This window comes from Pipra filicauda, unplaced genomic scaffold (assembly GCF_003945595.2).
Source record: "Pipra filicauda isolate LSUMZ 115617 unplaced genomic scaffold, ASM394559v2 scaffold626_size208873_pilon, whole genome shotgun sequence".
NCBI lineage: Eukaryota > Metazoa > Chordata > Aves > Passeriformes > Pipridae > Pipra > Pipra filicauda.
The window spans coordinates 111,654-126,772 of NW_024104783.1; the positions used below are offsets into that span (position 1 = coordinate 111,654).

The 15,119-nt window shown below is 54.5% G+C and overlaps 1 protein-coding gene across 1 annotated transcript; it reads right to left on the reverse strand.

Annotated features, from left to right (window-relative positions):
- Nucleotides 1-5,688: 5,688 nt before the first annotated feature.
- LOC113992193 (C-C motif chemokine 4-like) lies at nt 5,689-8,145 on the reverse strand. Its single transcript, XM_027729272.2, has 3 exons — nt 7,969-8,145; nt 7,006-7,117; nt 5,689-6,112 (listed from the first exon to the last, which is right to left on the reverse strand). The coding sequence occupies exons 1-3, from the start codon at nt 8,039-8,041 to the stop codon at nt 6,025-6,027; spliced, it is 273 nt and encodes a 90-aa protein (XP_027585073.1). The 5' UTR covers nt 8,042-8,145; the 3' UTR covers nt 5,689-6,024.
- Nucleotides 8,146-15,119: the final 6,974 nt, after the last annotated feature.

Below are 15,119 nucleotides of genomic sequence, written 5' to 3' on the forward strand. Positions count from 1 at the left end.
CCTGGGAGCTCAGAATTCCTGCCAGTCCACCTGGCAGAGCTTGGCACACACCTAGAAACGCTGCTGCTGAGCACCAGCACCTGCTGAGCCACCTTGGAACCCCTGAAGTTCCTTTTGCCTTGCAAAGGGGTCATTTATCCACGATGATTCAGCCCCCCTTGGGACAGCTGTGCTGCTGGGGACCTCCTGCCCTTGCAGACCCATCTTGGTGTCCCCTGCTGGGTGACCTGTGGCTAAACTGAGCCCCCCTTGTGCCTCCACTGCTAGAATGGGAGGGGAATTTCACCCCCAGAGCTCTTTGTGGGTGGTGGTCTGTTGGAATTAGGTCTGAGTGCTGTCAGCTAAACCCAGGCAGGGTTCTAAAGCTGGGTGAGTTTTGTCATGGCTCAGTAGATGCTGTGGGTAAGATCTGTCTCCCTGGGGGAGGAAGTGGTACCCTGGTTACTTACAGGATGCTTGTTGTGGAACCACAATGTTCAGCCTTGTTCTCAAACCTCTGTCTCTTGCCAATGCCAAAGAATAAAGTTGTTTTCTCTCTGTCTCAGCTCTGGTTGTTCCCCTCCTGCTTGGAAAACGGGGCCAGTAGGACCCCACTACAACCATCTGGGGAGAGGCAGGGGAAGAACCCCAACTTCCCAGCTGGAAGTGCCTCAGCCTCCTTAGCCCTAAAAGCCTTCCCTTCTGCCTGGCCTCCTGCTCTTGGAGCAGCACCATCCCGGCACCTCCCAGCACTGTCCCTTCCCAGCCCCTGCTCTGATGTGGAGACAGAACTTTCCCCCAGCCCTTCCCCTTTCCTTTCCCCCATATCATAGCCAAGGCTGGGATCTGGTGGGGCTTTCCCACTGCTTTCCAGCCAGGACCACATCCCCCAGCACAGGTTCCTCTGGGAATGCAGCCTGAGCCAGGCTCAGCTCTGGGGATGATGCTCCATTAGTGTTTCATTTCAAGACAGGCACCAATTCCCTTTTGCTCTGCAGCTTCTTGGGGTAGGAAGCCTGAATTCGGTTTAAAAAAGCTCAAGAAACGTTTTGCACCAAGTAAAACCAACAAAGGTACTTTATCAGCCTGTGGTTGCCATTTAGAACTGGCTGATAACTTTGTGGGTAGAGAACGAAACTGCCGGTCCCCCCTCCCTGTGCTGGGGCTCTGCAGGGCCACGGGGACTGTTCGGGGTTGTCTCCATCAGAGTTTGGCTGAAGCAAAAGCCCAGAAGCTTTTGTATCATCCCTTGGCCAAGAGTGTCCCACCTGGCAGCTTGTGCAGGTCAAGTCTTCACCTCCCAGGACATTTTCCGCCCTTTTCCACTCCATCAAACCCCAGAGCAATTCCTCAGGCCCTCCTCGTTGCCAGCAATAAATGACCCCCCTCAATTAGGGCCAAGCAAACCAGCAGGAAAAAAAATGTCCATAAAACAACCCCAAGCCCTGTTGGTGCCACGATGGTCTGAAGATGTTCAGGCTGTCTCCTGATCTCTCCTTGCTCATCACCAGCTCTCTTGTTAATTAAGCAGCATTTCCTGATGCAGTTCCTTTTTGAGAGCCTCAAAGTCTCTATTTCTGGCAGGACCCAAGGCCTGCAGGGTGGGCAGGGTGGGAGCTCAGAGGGAGGGGAGAGGGTCAAGCTTCTATTTTACATCCCTGCAAAGCAGCTCTGTGGCAGAGGGGACCCTGGGACACAGCCTGGCAGTGCTGTGGAGGGAAGCAGGGAAGGGATCAACCACGTCTCCCTGAGCAGGAAAATAATCAACCAGTGCTGGTGTTGGTTTGTTTTCACACCATGGCTATTTGAGCACTTCACAGAGAGCTTTTAAGCACAGCTACCCCTCAATTATAGGGGGGAAACTGAGGTCAGGCTGGGTCAGAGGGGCTGAGGGGACCAGCACCCCCCATGAGGGCCACAGGTCCCACTTTGCTGCTCACAAACAAGAGGAAATCAGCCCACGACACCAAAATAGTTCCTTTGGAAGAACCTGGGCTAGCCCTGAGCTCCCAGAGCACTGAGGGACCAGGCAGGGGTGGCCATGGCAGCACATCCCCAAAAAATTCACAGATGCCTTTACCCAGTCAGAGCCTGGGGCAGGGCAGACCTGGCAGTTCTCCTGGTGGTGGAGAAACACCGATGGGAAAACTCATGGTGGGGAAGGAATGCACCAGGGCTGGGGAGTGTCCTTTGTGTGATCTCTATCTGGGGTGAGACAGCCAGCCCAGGGGAGGTGCTGGGACACCAGAGAAGGTCCCTGGTCAGACCAGGCTCTGCCTCAACTCACTGGTGGCTCCAGCAGGGAGGAGAAGGGCCACAGACCACAGACCCCAGTGGCCACCGTGGAGCCTGTGGTTGGTGGCCCCTGGGCAGGCACTGCCTGGGTGCTGCCCTGCTGCACACTGAGCTCAGCTGGGAGCTCTTCCTCACCTGTGCTGGGGTCCTGCACTCCACAGGACACTGGGAACATCCTCTCATCCTCCCTCCACAGGGCTCATCCCATCATCAGAGTGGGAAGGTCCTTCTCAGCCATCTCCTCACCACTGGAAATCATCTCTCCTCGCCAGGACTGAGCCATGGCCAATCCCAGATAACACCCCAGCCTGTCCCACTCTTGGTGCCAAGACAGAGAAGGATTTATGGGGCAGAGCCAAAGGCTTCCTGCCTGTGCAGGAGCCCATCCCCACAGAGCTGCTGCACCTGCTGGGGGGGTACAAACAGTCCTTCACGTGCTTCCTGCAAAACTTCTGCCAAGGGGATGTGATTCAGCCTGTTCCTCAGGCATTCCAGGTCCATCACGAGCCTTTCTTCCTCCAGGAGAGAAAAAAACAACCCAAGGACAGAGGTTCTGCACAAAAAGGGGTGTCAGGCACAGCTGCCCAGGGCAGTGGTGGAGTCCCCATCCCTGGAGGGGTTTAACAGACTTGTGGATGTGGCACTTGGGGACATGGGTCAATGGTGGCCTTGGCAGAGCTGGGGGAACAGTTGGACTCAACTATCCTAGAGGTCTTTCCCAACCTGAATGATGCTGTGATTCCAGGTGAATTCACCAGGAGCAGAGCAGGATTGGGAAGGGAGGGCAGCAACAAGGAGAGAAACAAGACTGAAGCAGAGAGACAAGTTCCCATCAGGAGTTTGGTAGCCACACAGTCCATGTTTGTGCTTAGCACTGCTCCATCCAGCCCCCACTTTCCACAGGGAAGCACCAGTGTTGGGACATATAAATGGGTGGGTTTAGGAGAAAGGATTCTTGAGGAACGTGTTGCTGCTGGACTGTGATCAGTGCAGGTTAGAAAGATAAAAATCAGAGAGGCTGAGGCCAAGCCCAAACCATCAGCTGCCCAAAAGTGGCAGGGGGAGGTCGTGTCAGGATGTTTCTGATGGATTTGGGAGCAGGGACCAGCAGGGAGACAATGCAGATGTTGGGTCTGAGGGTCTCCATGGCTCCTCTCTCTTCCCAGGGCTTCTCTGAGTGAAGCTGGGAGAGAGGGGAGAGCCACAGGATTCCTGCTCTCAAATAGACCAGAGAGAACCAGACCACCCAGTGCTTTGCCCATGGCACCATGAGGGTCTCCAGACCTTCTGGTGCCTCTGCCATGGCAGGCACTGAAGGAAAAGCCCTCTGAGTGCAGCACTTGGAAACCGAAACCAGAAAGGCTGGAGAGGGAAATTCCCACAAGTGCCTGGGCACACGGCCAGGGACTGTCTGGAGAGGAGCCAGCTCTGCAGCACAGAGTCCTCCAGCCTCTCCAGCCTGGGCCTGGGATAAACCCCAGACACCCCCTGAATTCCCTTTCTCCCAGTCATCCATCCTCCATCCCCTCTCAGGGTCCCGTTAGCAGGACTATTTGGGGCTTCTGCAGCACCAAACTCGGGGTCAGGAAGGTCTCAGGGGTAGAGGAGACCCCCAGCACCCCCATCCCGGGCTCTTTGCCTGCTCCTGTCCATCCACCCCCCATGCAGGACCACTCTGCTCCCACGTTTCACTGGGAAGCCCCACTCAGGATACACCTCCCCGCGGATTTTCACCTCTCCATGTGGTCCCCCAGCCCAGAACCATCTCCTGGGACACAACCTGGTGCTGGGCTGGGCTGCCCTTCCCTGGGATGCTGCTCCTTGCATGTCCACGAGCCCTCCTGCCTGCAGCAGCTTCCCAGCCTGGAAAACACAGGACTGAAGAGAAGTCACAAGACAACGTGGTGGTACTTTCCCAACCTCAGAGTTGCCAAATCTGATCTATAGCTGCAGGGGGAGGAAAAATAAACACTGAGAAAAAGCTTTTTTTTGCCTTAGGAAGAAAACCAGGATGAAGGCCAGGCCAAGGCCAGCTCTGGACTGTGCTGGGGGGGCATTTGAAGGGGGACTGTAAGAAAGATGGGGACAAACTTTTTAGTTGCTGGAGGACAAGGGGAAATGGTTTCAAACTGAAGGAGGTCAGTTTAGGCTGGATACAAGGAAGAAATTGTTCCCTGGGAGGGTGGTGAGACACTGGCACAGGTTGCCCAGAGAAGCTGTGGCTGCCCCATCCCTGGAAGTGTCCAAGGCCAGGTTGGACAGGGCTTGGAGCAACCTGGGATAGTGGAAGGTGTAGGAGTGGAAAAAGATGGTCTTTAAGGTCTCTTCCAACCCAAATCCTTCTGGGGTTTCTCAGAGTGCAGGAGCTGAGGAGCACTGAATGATCCCAAGGGACAAGCTGTGCCCAGCACTGTGCTTCCCTCCTTGGGACTCGCTTCTTCCCATTCACATTCCCATGGAAAGCTGCATCCTGAAAACAACTCCAGCAGGTTTGCTGCTGGTTGTTTCACCCCTACAGCACAGTTGATCCCTTCCCTTTGTTTTACAGGTGGGAAAGTGAGGAACAACCCCCAGTGGGATGGTCAGAATGAAGGCTGGGGTTCCCTGCCCCTCTCCAGGCAGCAGTGCCAGGCTCAGCACCACTGCCAGGGTGGTGGGCAGAGATGGGGTGATGTGTCAGAGGAGCAGTGAGGAGAGACTGGAGACCTCTGACAGTGCATGGGTGGGTGCCTGAGGTGGGAATCTGCTGCTTAACTGGCAGCACTGGCATGCAGGGCAGGGAATTGCCTGGCACAAGGAGCTCATGAGCCCCCTGATACCTGCCAGCACCTCCATCCCCTCTGCTTCCCTCATATGAGCCTCTCTCCCTGCTTCCCCCCCAAAAACTGGCAGGGTTTTACCCCTTGCAGCACCACGTCCCATCACCACCCCACTGCACACCCAGGGACCAGTCTGAGGGGGGTGTGTGGGGCTGGGAGCAGCAAGGGAGGGTATGGGACGTGCCTGGGGTGTGTGGAGAGCGGAGTCATGTATGTAAAAGTCCCACATGTGGGTACAAACACATCTAATTGTGGAGAGGATGTGGGAAGTGGGGGTGCATGTGATCTCAGAGGATATTCACGGGTCTGCAGGATGGAAACTTTATGGGTTTGCCTCAAACCATTTCCCATCTTCACATGTCACAGAGAGGCTGCAGAGAGGCTCAGGGAGGCATTCTGTCTGTGCTGTAACACCACAGAGAGGCACAGAAAAGGAAAAAAGCAGAGGTTTTGTCCAAATTCTTTATTCTCCAGAATCATGAGTTCACGTGTGCAAACCAGGGCCACTCATCATCTAATATTGGGTCACCATCCTATAAATATCCTCCCTGTCACCCTCCCATAAAAAAAAAAAAAAAGCACTGCCTACCCCATATGATAATTTCATAAATAATTTACTGTAACTTCAATACAACAACAAATAATATAATTTCAAATAACATAACAAAGGTGCAGCCCCCTGGGCCTTGCCAGGCTACCAGTGGAGGGTCAGGGCAGAGGGATGAGGTCACAGCCCAGTCTGTGGAAGCTCAGGGTGAGCAGCAGCAACCCCAACAACACGAGGTGTCCTGGGGAGTCCTTCCAGCAGTCCCTTGGAGACACCTGCAGATGCCGTGGGCTCCTGCAGCTCCCGTTGTCCCTGCTCCATGGCTGGGGCTCAGGATGAGGTGATTTGTGCAGGACAGCAGCTCCACTTGCCATCCTGCCCGGCTCAGTTCTGCTCCAAGCTCTGCAGGTACCTCTGGACCCAGGTGTCACTGGGATTGGCACAGACCTGGTGGCCTCTCCTTGTGACGAACCTGTGGAACAGGATGGGACACGTCAGGCCTTGGCTCCAAGCTGCTTCCCAGGACAGCCTGGATCCCAGATTCGGGGCATTGCAAGAGGTTTTCCCCCCTGCCCCGAGCTGATTCTGGCTGTGATTCTCCACCCCTCCCACCCCTTTTCCCACGCTGCCTCCTCGACTCCCGTGGGAACATCCCTGGGTGTCCCTGTTGCCTAAAATCGAAGAAATCCTTTTCTGGACAATGTTAGTATAGAAAGGTAAAAAAAAAACCTCTTTAATGAGTTGTCTTAGGTGCACAAAGGTCTATGCACACACACACACACAGGTTTTACAAACTTACAGCATCATCTAATTAGAATACCTAACTAATATCCCTCATGGGGATGCACCCAGCACAAAAACTGTCCATGCTCCACAGGCACAACTCCCAGATTTGAGTTGGTGATCCCAAGACACCCATAAAAGTCTTCATCAATTCTGTCTGTCCTGCCTTGACCATTGTCAGGGATTTTGGGCACTTCTGGATAGTTTTGACTCTCTTCAGTCAAGCGATGTGCCTGCCATGTCCTGTTCCAAGAACATTTTATACAGATGAAATGTTCTCTGCCTTGCTACAACCTTTGTCCATCGGGATTCTTGACAAGAAATACAAAACACCATTTCAGGAACCTAATTCACAGGCACTTAGCTAAAGTGCTGAAAGAGTTATACTAAAATCCCCATAACCCAGATTTTAAGGAGCATCCCCAGCGGTCCCTGTGCCAGCCCTTTTCCCTTGGGGTTCGCCTCTCCCTGCTCTGTTCCTGCAGACCCCCCCCGTGCCCACAGCCACCCTGCAGGGCTGGTCACCCCCAGGGTGGCTGTCCCTGCCCTGTCCCTGCCCTGTGCCAGCCCAGGGTCACTCACACAATGCCTGGCTGGGGGCAGCTGGTTCTGGTGCTGTAGTGACGCAGGATTCGGTCCCGGGGCAGCTCGTGGCGAGTGAACTTGAAGCAGCAGATGGGGAGGTCAGGTCCAACTGGAAGAGGCAAAGAGACAAACAGTGTGAGCACTGGGAGCCGTGCTGGTGGGGAAGGGAGAGGGGAATTAGAGAACAATTCAAATTAAACGGATGTTGGGGATCACCTGGGCCAAAGCCAGGAGCGGTATCAGGTACTGCAGGAGATTCCCACCCTGCCAGTGCTCAGAGCTTCGCTTCCCCACCTCCCCCAGACCCAGGGCAGAGGCTGAAATCCCTCAACTCTAATCAGGAATAAGTACTCTGAGCCCAGGGTTGATGGACAGATGGATGGATGATGGATAAATGGATGGATGGATGAATGGAGGATGGGTCTGTAAGAAAGATGGGGACAAACTTTTTAGTTGCTCTAGGACAAGTAGGGGGGTGGTTTTAAAATAAATGAGGTCAGTTTAGGTTGGATTCAAGGAAGACATTATTCCCTGGGAGGGTGGTGAGGCCCTGGTACAGGTTGCCCAGAGAAGCTGTGGCTGCCCCACCCCTGGAAGTGTCCAAGGCCAGGTTGGATGGGGCTTGGAGCAACCTGGGATAGGAAGGTGTCCCTGTCCATGGCAGAGGGGTAGAAAAAGATGACCTTTAAGGTCCCTTCCAACCCAAATCCTTCTCAGATTTCTCAGAGTGCTGATGGATGGATGGATGGATGGATGGATGGATGGATGGATGGATGGATGGATGGATGGATGGATGGATTTTTTAATCCCAGGGTTCCTACAAGCAGCTGATCTCTGCGCAGAGCAGACAGTGGCACCAATGCTGATAAATTCCCAGTTTTCTGCCTGGGATCCCAAAGGAGAAATAACAGCAAAGGCTCAGATCTGTTCTTCCTTCACAAATGAAAAAGCAGGACTCACCTGGGCCAGAGAAAGTTTGGGAGAAGGAGGCTGCAAGGAGGAAAAGAGCCAGAACAGCTGCAAAGACCTTCATCTTTCCGTCGGGTGAGGGATGTCAGAGCAGGACCAAAAGCTCCGGAAGATGCAGCTCCGTCTGAAGCAGCTGGAATCTGCTCCCTTTTAAAAGGAGCTGGGAGAACTCGAAATGGAAAGTCCAGGATGATGATAAAGGATGACACGAAAGTGAAATAGCTGAAGGGAATGAAAAGAAAGCCAGGAATAATGGGATACAGTGGAGCCAAGTATGTGAGCTCTGACTCAGCGCTCGTTCTGGAGTTATTCAAATCGAAAGGAAACTAACTGTGCCAGGTGGCCTGGCCACAAGGAGGAGAACGGGTTCTCTGGACTGCAGGAAGGGGTTTTCCCTGTGAGGCTCTATAGGGAAAGGCTCAGTGTTTGCATAAGGTTATGCAACTCTGGAAAAAAACCAAACCGAGCGACAGCTCTCGTGCCGTTATGTGGCGGGTGCTTATCAGAGGCTGCCTGTGGAGCTCAGAGGTGGCTGGACTGAGGGATCTGTGCTTCCCAAAACGCTCTGCCTGCCCCCCCCCAGACCAACAGTGCTTGGGTTAACACGGGCCAGCAGGGTGCTGGAATTCACTGGACCCGGCCCAGTCCCTGCTCAGTGGCTGTCCAGGACCATGTTCAGGTGGGCTGTGAGACTCTACAGCCTCTCTGGGCAGCCTGTTTTGTTGTTCAATAAAATTTTATCTGGTGTTTAAATGGAATTTCTTGCTGCCTTTTGTCCTGTCAGTGGCCACTGAGAAGTGTTGGGGTCCGTCTACTTTACCCCCCACACACACATTGTTAAGATCTCCCTGAGCCTTCTCTTCTCCAGGCTGAACTGTCCCAGCTTTGTCAGCGTTTTCTCCTTGGAGAGATGCTCCTGCCCCTTCATCATCTCCATGGCCTTTTGTTGGACTCTTTCCAGTATGTCCACGTACTGGGGAGCCCAGAACTGGACCCAGCACTCCAGGAGGGGCCTCAGCAGTGCTGAGCAGAGGGGAAGGGTCACCTCCCTTGATCTGCTGGCAATGCTCCTCCTCAGGCATCCCAGGAACCTGTTGGACTTTGGGTGCCAAGGGCATTTTGCTGCTGATGTCCAGCCTGGTGTCCACCAGGAGCCCTGGGGCCTTTTGCTTTCCAGCTGGTTGGCACTGGCATATCCTGGGGGTGCCTGGGGGTGTTCCTCCCCAGGGAGAGGACTCTGCACTTCTCCTGTTGAACTTCATGAGGTTTTTGTCAGCCCATTTCTCCAGCCTGACGAGGTTTCTATGGATGTCACACGAGCCAATAGGGACAGGACAAGGGGGAACAGCTTTAAACTAAAAAAGAAAAGATTTAGGTTAAATATTAGGAAGGAATTGTTCCCTGTGAGGGTGGTGAGGCCCTGGTACAGGTTGCCCAGAGAAGTTGTGGCTACCCCATCCCTGAAAGTGTCCAAGGCCAGGTAGGATGGGGCTTGGAGCAACCTGGGATAGTGGGAGGCATCCCTGCCATGGCAGGGGGTGGAACGGGATGGGCTTTAAGATCTCCTTGAACCCAAAACATTCCATGATTCTGTGAAGGCAGCATGTCCTTGCAGTGTGCCAGCCCCTCCTCCCAGTTTTGTGTCCCCTGCCAGCTCGCTTAGGGTGCACTTTGTCCCATCAGTCAGGTCATAAGGATATAAAAGAATACCCAGTATCGATCCCTGGGGTTCCCTGCTGCTGCCTGGCCTCCAGCTGGACTTTGTGCCACAGGTCACAACCCTCCAGCCCATTCCCAGCCTCTCTCACTGGTGTTTATCTAACCCACACTTCACCAGCTTGCCCTCAACAGTCCCAGGCATCCCAAAGGGCAGGATCTCACCTGGGAGCAGGGAGTTCACTGGAAGAAGGGATTTGCCAAACCTGAGACACTTTGCCAGCCTGAACCTCTCCGTGCAAAGGATGCCTTGAGTTGAAGATGAATTTCTGGCTAAAGAGGTGAGAAGCAAGTGCTGGAGAACCCCCCTGGCATGGGAGAGACTTTCAAGTCTCAGCTCAGGGCAGCTCCTGCCTGGGGAGCAGGGAGGGAGTGAGCTGGGCTTCCTGATGTTCTGCCACATTCTGGGGGTGCAGTCAAAGACCCTCCACTGCAGGGAGGGTTCTCAGGCCTGTGGTTGGGCTCCTGAGCCTGGATTTTCACCCCCAGAAGCCCAAACTCCATGCTCAGCTACCCTGGGGCTGCACATGAGATCAGTGGAGTCACCAACCTTCATAAACTGGCTCGTCCCCAGCAGGGACTGAAAGGAGAAGGTTCAAGGCCTCCAAGACAGGTGATGGTCTGTTCCTTCCCACACTTACCCCACAGGGAGGATCTCTTTTGCATTCCTCCTTCCTCTCATGGTCTTACATCCCTGTGGAAGGCTGCAGGCTCAACCTCAACTGGGCAGAGACCTCAGCAGAGTGGCCAAGTGTGTGCTTTTAGTAGGGACAAGGGCTCTGTAAGTCCTGACATGGATATCAGGGAAGGTGTTGGATTTTTCCAGATTCACAACAAGCCCTGGCAGGACCAGTTCTTCATTCCCTGGGTAAGTCTGAGCAGCTCTGGGCAGAACAAGAAGTGGCTCCGGCTTTTGGCCAAATTACGGAACGAAACCAAATGATGGCTTTTTGCCATGGAAATAAATCATGCAGAAACCAAGAGTGGGAGTTTTCTGTTCCTCTGTGCTCGCAACTCTCGTGTCAGTGTGTGCTCGGGGAAGTGACAAACACCAGCACTGCAGCGACCGGTGACAAGGTGACACAGGCTGTGGCTGCACAGAGACACAGCCAGGGACAGCTTTGATCATGGGAACTTCACACCTTCTGCTCCCCTGCAGGGCTGATGGTGCGCGTAGAGCACCAGGGCAGGCAGGGGGGATGTGACCGGCAGCTCTGTCCTCCACCTGGAAGCATTGGGATGGTCAGTGAGAGGGAAGAAACCATCCCTGGCTGCTGAATGTGGTGAAGCTGGAGCAGGAGGAGGAGGAGGAGGAGGCTGCAAAGAGCTGCTGCAGCTGCACCCCTCGGCTGTGTGGTGGCACGGAGCAGTTTGTGCCCACAGAGCTGCCCTTTGTCACTGCGATGTTGTTTCCCCCGGAGCGCTGAGAAGCCTCCTGGAAGGGGGGGTCCCTCCTCCCCCAGCCCCAGGGCTCCAGCTTTGATCCAGCCCGGGATGGCCCTGAGCATTTCCCCCTCGCTGACCTCCAAAGCCACTTTCTGGTTTCGGTTTGCTGCTTCCGTGCGCTGGTTTTCGCTTCTCTGGCAAATCCCAGAGCCCTCTGCTATTGCAGTTCCTGCAGCTCAAGCGTTCCTGAGCTGACCCCTCTCAAGCTTCCTTTATTATTCCTGGAAACGAGCCAATTTTTTTACCACTTCAGCCCCACCCAGGCTGGGCTGCGAGGTTTGTTTTGGTGCAGGCAGGGGAGAAGTGGAAAGCTGAAAGTATTCAAAGAGGGAGACTGTAGGGAAGGATGTTGTGGGGGTGCTGTGCCATCACCCCCTGGGGTATAAACGGTGACAAGGCTTTTGGGACTCCTTCAGGTCCCCCTGAAATCCTGCCCTTGCCAAGAGCCATAAAGCCCATACCCCCAGGGCAGGGGGATGCAGGGCACTTGGGTGGGTGATGGTGAGGGCTGTCCCCAGGCTGAGGGGGGGCTCTGTCTGCCTTCCCCTGGGATACAGCTCACCCTCCCAGTCCTGGCACTGAAGGGTCTTGGAGCACAGAAAGAGTATGAATTCACCCCTGTCACTTCCCACAGCCATTTGCTCCTCCTGCCCATAAGTCCATGAGCAGATGTGAGCTCTGGGGAGTGAGGTGCCCATAAGGCCACGGGTGGACACTCTGGGTTGTGGGGTGCTCCATTTGGGAGACGCTGGTGGTCTCACCCAGGGCAGAGATGAGGTGCTCTGAGGGTCACAGCATTGTCCCTCTGCTCACAGCCTGGGGAGAAGTGATCCCTGACCAAGCCAAGTCCCTCCACTGCCACTCATAAACCAACCCCAACACCACCTCCCTGCACGGTCCCCAGGGGATGCAGGAGCCCACACGGGGAGGCTGAGGGGCTGTGGAGGGGTGCAGGAGGGGCTGTGGGGATGTGGGGGGATGCAGGAGAGGCTGAGGGGATGTGGGGGGATGCAGGAGGGGCTGTGGGGCTGTGGAGGGAGGCAGGAGGGGCTGTGGGAGGATGCAGGAGAGGCTGTGGGACTGTGGTGGGGTACAGGAGAGGCTGTGAGGCTGTGAGGGGATGCAGAAAAGGCTGAATGGCTGTGGGGGGATGCAGGAGAGGCTGTCAGGCTGTGGAGGGGTGCAGGAGAGGCTGTGGGGCTGTGGAGGGGTGCAGGAGGGGCTGAGGGGCTGTGGCACACTGGCAACCCTTTCCTCTGCCCCAGGGGATGTGGGTGCCAGGCACAGCCCGTGCTGACCAGGGCAGCCAGACAATGGCCCCTTTGAAGGCCACAAACCCGTCTGGGGTGGCCAAACCCTCCAGAGCACAGGGCCAGGCCCTGCACTTCAGAGAGACGCTGCAGAGCTCCCCAGCCTCCAACCAGCCCCAACCTCCAACCAGCCCCACTCATGGGAAGTGGTTTTACAGCTCTGCACAAATCGAGAGGCCAGTAAACATCTGTGTGTGCCCACGGGGTTTACTGGCAGCTGGAAAGTCACCCCTCCCTTGGGAGCTCACACCTCCCGTGGGGCTCCAACCCCCCCCAGTGACACAGCCCTGCCTGCAGAGAGGGGCCAAAGCAGCCCTGGGCACTTGGGGGGCTGAAGGGGGGCTGAGGGCCATCGGTCTCCATCCCTGGAGGGGTTTAACAGACGTGTGGATGTGGCATTTGGGGACGTGGGTCAGTGGTGGGTTTGGCAGTGCCGGGGGAACAGTTGGACTCGATGGTCTCAGAGGGCTTTTCCAGCCTTAATGATTCCGTGAAGCCATAATTAGGGAAGTCCTCCAGCCTGGCAATGGCCCTGGCACAAGCTTAAAGGTTGTCTCTGCTCTGAGCCCCCTCAGTGAGGAGGGGAAGGTTGTTCTCAGCCACCCCTGAAGCACCCCTGGGGTGCAGTGACCACCCTGTGCTCCCCTGGCTGCCTGCACCCATCCCACCAAACCTCCAGAGAGCTGCACTCCAGGAGCACCAAGGAAAATGAAAACAATCAACTTGTGTCTTCCTTATTTTCCTTTTTCCTCTGCTACGATGAGCAGACAAGTCCCAGTGGGTTCATTTAAAAACTGGGTTTGGTTTTCAAAGAATCCCAAAATGGTTTGGGTTGGAAAGGACCTTAAAGCCCATCCAGTCCCACCCTTGCCATGGGCAGGGACACCTCCCACTAGCCCAGGTTGCTCCAAGCCCTGTCCAACCTGGCCTTGGACACTTCCAGGGATTCAGGGGCAGCCACAGCTTCTCTGGGCAACCTGTGCCAGGGCCTCCCCACCCTCACAGGGAAGGATTTCTTCCTAAAGTCTTATCTAAATTTACTCTCTTATAGTTGCCATCCCAGCAGAGCTCTGAATTTTCAGCCTGGTCCTCCTTGCTCCTGCTGGGGGACTCACCAACGAGGTGGGCAGAGGATGCAGCTCCCGCAGAGAGACTTTGCCTGGTGCTCCCAGACATCTGGGCTTTGAGGGATGCTGAGGGGTGAGGGTCAGGCATATCCCAGCCCCCAGAACCAGCAGTCAGGGCAAGCCAGAAGCACAGCCCCACAGCCAGTCCCTAAAGCTCAAAAATTCCTAAAATTCGAGTTTTCTTTGTTTTGTCCTTTCATGCCAAGGATTTGGAGCAAGGAGGCTTTTTTTATTTCACTTTCATTTGCTTTGAAATGCTGTACACTTCATCCTTTTTGATGTGCTTTGCTTCCAAGAAAAGGCCAGGAGAGGTCTGAGGCATCAGCCACCAGAAAGAACTGTGTTCCCTGGGGGGTGTTTTTTCCAGACTGGGAAAAGTCTTTCCGGGGGAGGACGGAACCTCTGACAAGATACACATTTCTTATCAGCTCTGAGCAACTTCCTGCCCTGACATGACTTCAGGGTTTCCTCTGGAATGCAGCCAGAGGTGACCAGCACTGCTCATGCCACCAGCCAAGGTGGCCCTGCTCTCCCCCTGCCCCTCCACACTGGAGACACAATCCCCAGTCACTCCCACAGGCACAGGGTCCCACTGGAGCCCTTTCTGGGACATGACATCATCTGAAAAACCCCAACATTTCTCCACCTATGTCAAGAATGGTGGGGGTGAAATTCCTGGGTGCTGGTACAAAGCCACTGGTGCTGGAGCTGGGCAGGAGGGAGGCAGCTGCAGGAAATGATGGGTCTTGTCTTAGAGGCAGTTTCTGAACCCAGGACCTTTTTAATTACTTCCTTTTCTGAGCTAATCCCAATTCCTCCTCATTAAACCCTGCTAGAAATAGCACCTTACATCAGCCAGTCTCACCAGTTTTTTCCAGGTTCCCCTTTTCATTCAAGATGGAGAATTTCCCCATTTCTGCTGTCACTGAGTCTATTTTGGGCATTTGCTTTCCTTAGCACTTTCTCCTGGGATTTTTTGAAGGGACTTGGAGAAAACCTCTTTGTGTAAATCAGAGCAGCATCAGCCAGACTCCTTCAAGTCCCACTGACTCCAAACAGTGCCTGCTGAGTCAGGAATCCTGAAACCACTGGAGCCAAGATGGGAAAACTTCCCTCTCATACCACAGTTTTGCCCTGCAATGAACTTAATCCCCCTGGAGATGTTCCAGCCCACTTTGCCCGCTCCTCCATGGCCATCTTCATGTCTCAAGGGTAGGATGGTTCTTCATCCAAAACACACCCAACCTCTCTTCCTAAAAAAGGGGAAGAGCTGGAAGAGGTGACTCTGTCATTTCATCATGACTGGAATGTGGGGAGTGGGTAAGGAAACATTTTTTAGGAATGTGTTGTGACATCCCAGGGCATCACCGACATGACTGTAACCTCCCACCTTTATCCAGCTGGTAGAGCGAGGGCTTTGCTCAGATTTCTAAGGAAAAATTAGATTCCTCGAGAACCTGGCTCTGGGATTATTTTTTGCTTTCAGCAGTAGTAAAGTTTCAGCCCTTCCCAGACCCCTGTAAAACAAATTGTCTAAACTAAA

Bases quoted from the DNA above. Each gene is read 5' to 3' on its own strand.
- LOC113992193 (XM_027729272.2), bottom strand. From the start codon at position 8,041: ATGAAGGTCTTTGCAGCTGTTCTGGCTCTTTTCCTCCTTGCAGCCTCC. The intron at 7,118-7,968 runs GTGAGTCCTGCT...TGCCTCTTCCAG, and splicing joins CCAAACTTTCTCTGGCCCAG to TTGGACCTGACCTCCCCATC. The intron at 6,113-7,005 runs GTGAGTGACCCT...CCTGTTCCACAG, and splicing joins TGCCCCCAGCCAGGCATTGT to GTTCGTCACAAGGAGAGGCC.